The sequence below is a fragment of the Hipposideros armiger genome, unplaced genomic scaffold, assembly GCF_001890085.2.
Source record: "Hipposideros armiger isolate ML-2016 unplaced genomic scaffold, ASM189008v1 scaffold_736, whole genome shotgun sequence".
Lineage (NCBI taxonomy): Eukaryota > Metazoa > Chordata > Mammalia > Chiroptera > Hipposideridae > Hipposideros > Hipposideros armiger.
This window is the reverse complement of record NW_017732086.1, coordinates 567,949-575,003: the sequence shown is the minus strand read 5'-3', so window position 1 is coordinate 575,003 and position 7,055 is coordinate 567,949. Positions and strand designations below refer to the sequence as shown.

Sequence of the window (7,055 nt, the reverse complement as noted above, 5' to 3'; positions counted from 1 at the left end):
GATTTTTATTTGGGAATTGGGGGATGGGAACAGCGCTGGGGAATTGGGGGAAGGGGAACAGACAAGTTGCTGTTCTTTTGTTCTTCAGTCTAGTTGTGGAAGACGTTGCTTCACTGGCCCAAGTATTGTGCTCTTCCCGGGAGAGGCAGATCAGTCGCTGGCTTCTGGACGGCCGCTCACAGCAGCTGCTGGCCACTCACACTGGCTGCTGGTTACAAACGGTAACCCATGGCAACCCACTGCAGCAGGGGCTGTAGCCTAGCGGTCGCTGGCGACTCACGGCAGCACAGCTCCAGGTTGAGCTGTTGTTCAGCATCTTAGCTTTGGAGGGTATATGTCACTGGCCCTCATATGTGGGATCCCAACGGTGGCCCTCTGGCCTCCCAAGCCAGCTCTTAACCAATGCACCGGCCCCGGCCCATCTTTTACAATTTTAAAATGCACATATCTTTCAGCAAATTTTCATCCCACAGCTACACCGGCACATCATATGCTCAAGGACACACACAAAGGATAGGCACTGTAGTTGTGTAATGAACAACATGATGTCCTTTAATAGTTGCAATATAATAAATAACACATATATATTACAACAATAGGATGACTCCTATGCAGCCATTGAAAAGATTAGGCAGATCTAGTTGTACTAAAATGACCTCCAAAATGTACTGTTGAGTGAAAAGAGCAAATTGTGTGTAAGTGTGCTACCATTTGTGTAAACACAAAATGAGGGAGGGAAATCTATAGGTACCTATGTGCTTACATATTCGTAGAACAGGGAAGAATACCCAAGAAACTTTAACAAAAATTGCCTCTGGGGTGGAAATCTGAGCAACTGAGGTGGGAAGGAGACTTACTTTTTTCACACTTTTTTTTTTTACATATACAGTTTGTAATTTTACCATGTGTATATATTATTTAAAATATAGGGTATAAATAAATAAGTACAGCTCACAGAGTGATTCTGATCTACAGCCTGTTCAAGGCCCACTAGCATAAACTAGTGCTTCTTAGATTTTAATGTGTTCTCCAATCATCAGAGGATCTTGTTAAAAATGCAGATTCACATTATGCTAAGTGAAATAAGTCAGTCGGAGAAAGACAAATACCATATGATCTCACTTACATGTGGAATCTAAAGAACTGAATGAACGAGCAAAGNCCAACCCTGTTAGGCCACGTTTTCTCCAAGAATAAAACAAAAGCTCCCTAGGGTATTGAGAAGCCAGGGGCGGGAAGTCTATGCTTGGCACAGTGGAAAAGCTAACTGGCCATGAATAAATATCCTCATTATGTGGACTGCTGCCCCATGGATTAGACCTGAGCATCTCTGCCCCACCCTCTATTAACCTGAGCTCATCTAGCATTCAGAGGTGCAGGGATTGGCCAGGTGGGGCAGGAGTAAATGGAAAATAACGCTTTTGCTCAGAGACAGATTACACATTGAGGAGGCACTTTTTCCAGGATTCATATGGATTCATAAGCCGCTAAGTGTTTATAACTGAACAGGCAGGAACTAAGAGTCTGGCATCTCAACTCAACAGGGCTGCATCACAATTCCTTTTGTGAATGGCAGAGATTTCACCCCATTGTTAGAGAGTCGTTGACTTACCTTGGCAACCTGGGGGTTTCTATCCTGTAAATGGATCAGGAGGGAATCTTGAGTCTGCTTAACCTGGCTGGTGAAAAACTTCTTCCATTTCCGCCCAGCAAAAGCAGCCAATTGCCCAAACAAGACAAAGGCTGAGTATCTCAGGCTGTCATCCTCCTGTGGGTCCCCAGTGAACAAAACAACAAAATGCAGGTCATTACCAAAAGGCAACTGCATCAGAGAAAAATCACAGCCATCACTCTTTCTTGCATGTTACAGGGTGGGCTCTCAGATCCAGTCTAAAGCACTTAGTTGGCTGGGGTGGGGTATGGGCTGAGTCTTCAAGGAACCTCTTTCTCTACCAGATGATAGGATTAGACTTGGCGATCAGTATAGTGCTTCTCCCAGCTTCCCACCTTTTTTCTTCATTATTCAATGTTTTGGAAATAGAATATATTTCTATGATTCAAAATTCAAAATAACCAAATTTCTGGTCAAGATGGCAGAGTAGGTAAGTGCTGTGCTTGTGTCCTCACAACCACATCAGAATTACAACTGAACTACAGGACAACTATCACTGGCTCTGTGAACTAACTTCTCTGTGCCTTGGTTTCTTCAGCTATAAAGTGAAGATCATAATAGTGCCAACCTCACAGGGTTACTGTGAAGATTATATGAGATAATCCATGTAAACTGCCTAGTACCATGCCTGGCACACAGCAAATGCTCACTAGATGCTATCGTTATTGTTACATTTATAAAAGAGCATTGAATCCTTACTGGTATTGTCACCATCACCACCACCACCACCACCATTGTCATCGTCATCATCATCATCATCGTACACATATTTGCTTCTCTAAAACTTAAGGGGTAGTTTTGGAATCCTATTCTTCTTCATGTCTTCCATAACACTCAGTACAGTGCTAGTCTCTCAATGAGATTTGTTAACAAATAAGTGAATAATACAGATCTTGTTCCCTGAGCCACACACCACCCAAGGCCCACGTTTCTAACCCCACTTTGATTTTCATCACCCACAATGTTTCTGAGTTGTCTCACTTACATCATCTAATAGGGTCCTGGTCTGAAGAGTGATGTCTATGAAGAAGGAGCCCAAACCTTTCGCCTGGGTCTTGCCCAGGATGATGGTCAGAGTCTTCACACTCTCGTGGATGACTTCAGAACTCATGGGGTCATACAGTCCATGCACCAGCAGGTCTAGGACAATTCTCTTATATTTTCTTACCTGTTTTCAAGGTTTGAAAAGCGTTAGTAGTAGCACAGATATTGCTCCCCATGAGTTGAAAAGCAACTCCACTTCTAATGGTCCAATAACCTAGGACTTGAACTAAGAGATTATGGCTTTCTTCAAGGCCTGCCACAACAACTCTTATCAAAATACAAATGCTTCCCAAACTGACCCAAGTCAGTCTTAGAAAGTGAGCAGGAAGAGTGACCTATGGATGGCCAAGGCTGAGAGGACATGTTGAGGAGGGTGGTAGACCTGGGTGATCTAGGTTTCTAGGGCATTCTGGGTCCTTTTATAGGGGACAAGAGGAAACGGTCACTGGAATTGACAGATGCTAAAGGAGGAGGTGGGGAAAACATCTTTTACTAAGCAAGCATAAATTATTAGAAAATAAATTGAATTCACCAGAGGTATGTGAATCCTGCCTGCAGCTCTGTTTCCCAAGGCTGATGACCCTAAAATAACCCCAAGTGAGTCATGCCCTTGTACAGTTTCCTTCCCTTGAGTGTGGGAGGAACGAGTGACTTGCTTCTAGCCCACTGAATATGACAATGGTCATAGGATGTCGTTCCCATGGTTACTAATGTTATATAAGACTCCATCTGGGGCCGGCCGAGTGGCTCAGTCGGTTAAGAGTTAGCTTAAGAGCACGAGCAGAGAAACAGGGCCACCGGTTCGATTCCCACATGGGCCAGTGATGCAGTGCCCAAGCTGAGCTACCGCTGAGCTGCCAACAGGTGGCAGGATGGCTCAGCTGGTGAGAGCACGTGCTCCTAACAAGACTGCCTGTTCCATGGTGGGCTATGCCCACCCTCAACTAAGACTGAACTGGGCACCTTGAGCTGAGCTGCCAACCTGGATGGCTCAGTGGATAGAGCATATGTTCTTAATAAATAGGCTGCCAGTTAGACTCCCGCATGGGATGGTGGCTATGCCGACCCGCAACTAAGATTGAAACACAGCACCTTGAGCTTAGAGGCCACAAGCTGCTGACGGGCAGCCAGATGGTGACTGGCACCCTGCACAACTAAGATTGAAGAACAACAACTTGTCTGGTCCCCCTTCCCTATTCCCCAACACTGTTCCCTCCCCCAATTCCCCAATTAAAAAAAAAAATCCCCAATTAAAAAAAAAAAAAGACTCCATCTTAGCAGAGAGGAGTAGGTAACATGCTCCTGCTGGCCTTGAAGAAGCAAGCTACCATGTTGTGAGTCGGTGTCCTCTGGAACCTCAGGGTGGCCCCTGGCTGACAGCCAGCAAGGACACCATGGTCCTACAGCTGGAAGGAACTGAATTCTTCCAACAGCCACTTAAGCTTGGAACCCTAAGCTTCAGAAAGGAATGCAGTCTGGCCCACACCTTGATTGCAGCCTTGCGAGACCCTGAACAGAGGACCCAGTTAAGCTGTAGCTGGACTCCTGACCCAAGGAAACTGCAAGCTAACAAATGCTAGGTATGTGGTGATCTGTGACACAGCAAAAGATAACTAGTACATGAGGTACTGTATCCCAGTCCTGGGGCCTCCACGCCATGAGGGCTGGCCGAGCGCCACTTTTCCTTCCTACCTTGTCTGGGGTCTCACAAGCCATGGTTCCCAGGCCTCTCATTGCCATGTGACGCTTTTTAGCACTGGGGTCCCGGGCTCTTTCTGCCAAGATGAAAAACACGTTCTTCAGAGGCTCCCGCTTCTGGAACCTCAGTTTCCAAGAGACCTGGGTGGTGAGTCAAAATGTGTTGATTTGGGAGTGTTCAGAGTCATACTCAACCCCAACCCCAATCCCTCCTGTGTTGCCTGCTCAATTTCACCCCTCTTTCTCCATCTAAATACACCTGATTTTTTTTGCTGGAAATACATTAGTTTAATCTACATAATGAAGAAATTGGTGGAGGACGAGGAAAGGGGTAAAGAAAAATAAGGCAGAGCTGGTGTTGAGGTAGGTTTGGGGGGATTATGGAGAGAGCTGCTCTCGGGCAGCTGAGGCTGTGATAGAGCTGAGAACAAAGCGGGCCTTAGAGAAGGTGATGTGAGCTGAGAATACAGAGCCCTTTCACAGGACAGAGTTCACTGTATTCCTCCCATCTCAGAGAAAATAACATCCTGGATCCTTCTTCCTCCTTCAGCTCTTCTCCAGTTTTCTGCTCTACTTTGTGGCTCAACACCTTGAAAGACATGTCTATACTTGCTTTCTGCATTTCCTCCCCTCCATTCTCTCGTGAGCCTTCTGCAATCAGGTTGATGTCCCCCACCCCCAGTATGGCTACATCCAAGGGTCAGTGCTCAGTACTTATCTTACTCAGCCTCTCAATGGCATTTGATAATTTGATACATTAGCAAAACACATCTACAAACATCTCAGGGCACCAGAAGGATGCCCCACCCCGGAATGCAAGCATCTCAGCACTTAGGATGAGGAAAAGAAATGCATAAATAATGCAGGTTGGGAAATGCTGTGTGGCTAATGCAGAAACTCTAAGTAAGTGCAGCACGAGCGATGGGCTACCCTCTGTGGTGAGCATAGAAGCCCTGATACCAGGAAGGCTCTGGTGTCCTGCACCACACAGGTTGTAGCAACATGTACTGGAGTCGGAACCAAGGTGATGCACAATGCAGACAAGATCCAAGAGAAAGCCACCTCTCCACCAGCCTGAGTAATAGGGTGGAGTGGCGGACTGGAGACTAGATTCACAGCCCTATTGGTGTTTAGGTGATTACCAAGTCTTGTCATTATTTCAGAATATTCATTGCAATTCAGTCTATATTTTTAGTATAATTTCACAGCAACCTAAATTTGTCTTAACTTGTTATTATCTTCTTGTTATTCTATAAGCATTCTATCCATGTTAAAAGAACTGTCATTGAACTTATTTTCAGAAGAAGGACCCTCGCAGGAATCTGCCTAACGCAGAACAGGCAAGCACATGATATAAAGCGGCAGCTGGCAAGGGACCTCCATTCATAATATTTTGTGGCAGACCTTGGAAAAGAAAGACATCACAGATATCCTTTTCTTCTTGGGCTGGGTGGTGGGGATGGAGAGGGGCTGGCCCAGCATTCTTCTCTGTGTTTGGTCCATGGAACTAAAAAACAAAAACAAAATCATCAAATAAGCCAACCACACTCTTGGAAGTCTCATCACCTAACAAGCATCAAGCATTGTTATACAAAGCACTGTGCTGGTTAAGAATATAAAGAAACACCAGCCCTGAGGCCTTTGCTTAGGAACCTGTCACCTTGGTGAGAAGATGGAACAGTCCCATACAAAGATAAAGAGCAATTCCAGGCAACCCCAAGAGGGGTCAAGACTGCCGTGGTTCCTGTTCCATCCTACTGTCTTCTTGTATCAGAATCACCGAAGAAATGAAACAGATTCTGGGCCCCACCCACAGTGAGCTGAAGTAAAAAGTAGCCTGAAATTTTGGATTTTTAAAAAATGCTCAGGCTGGCAGAGTGGCGCGTTGGTTAACAGCTGGTGTGGGATTCCAGCTCTGAGCAGCAGGGCCCCGGTTTGGATTCCACATGAGGGCCAGTGACACTGCACCCTCTACAGCTAAGATGGTGAACAACAGCTCAACCTGGAGCTGGGCTGCCGTGAGTGGCGTAGGCTGCATCCCCTGCTGCAGTGGGTTGCCATACGCTACCGTGTATGGCCGGCAGCCAACGTGAGCTGCTGGCATCCGGTGTGAGCTGCCAAGAGCCGCTGTGAGCAACCGTCCAGAGGCTGGCGACCAATCTGCCTCATCCAGGAAGAGTACAATGGTAATACCAACATGGGCCAGTGAAGCAACGTCCTCCACAACTAGACTGAAGAACAAAAGGACAGCAACTTGTCTGTTTCCCTTCCCCCAATTCCCTAATAAAATCTTTTTAAAAATAAAACATAAAAAAATAAAAGTAAAAAATGCTCCCCAAGGATGTAAATTGGTACTGCATTTTAGAGGGGATTCTGATATTATCTCTTACAATTTTGAGAGACTTTTTTTTTTAGCTGAGCCATCCTGCCACCTGTTGGCAGCTCAGCGGCAGCTCAGCTCAGGCAGGACTTGTACCACTGTTGTTCAGAGCTCGCACTCTTGAGAGAGCTCTTAACCAACTGAGTCACTCAGCCAGCCCATCTTTTTTTTAAAGATTTTTATTTGGGAATTGGGGGATGGGAACAGCGCTGGGGAATTGGGGGAAGGGGAACAGACAAGTTGCTGTTCTTTTGTTCTTCA

The 7,055-nt window shown here is 45.9% G+C and overlaps 1 protein-coding gene across 2 annotated transcripts in view; it reads right to left on the bottom strand.

The window, feature by feature from the left end:
• The window catches only part of MRO (maestro), a 20,086-nt gene that overhangs the window by 4,943 nt on the left and 8,088 nt on the right, over positions 1–7,055 (bottom strand). For both annotated transcript variants that reach the window (XM_019627537.1, XM_019627538.1), the window contains exons 3-6: positions 5,819–5,921; positions 4,409–4,555; positions 2,658–2,840; positions 1,613–1,768 (exon numbers count right to left, since the gene is read on the bottom strand). In XM_019627537.1, coding sequence (XP_019483082.1) covers positions 1,613–1,768; positions 2,658–2,840; positions 4,409–4,555; positions 5,819–5,921 — 589 coding nt within the window. The remainder of the gene's footprint in view (positions 1–1,612; positions 1,769–2,657; positions 2,841–4,408; positions 4,556–5,818; positions 5,922–7,055) is intronic.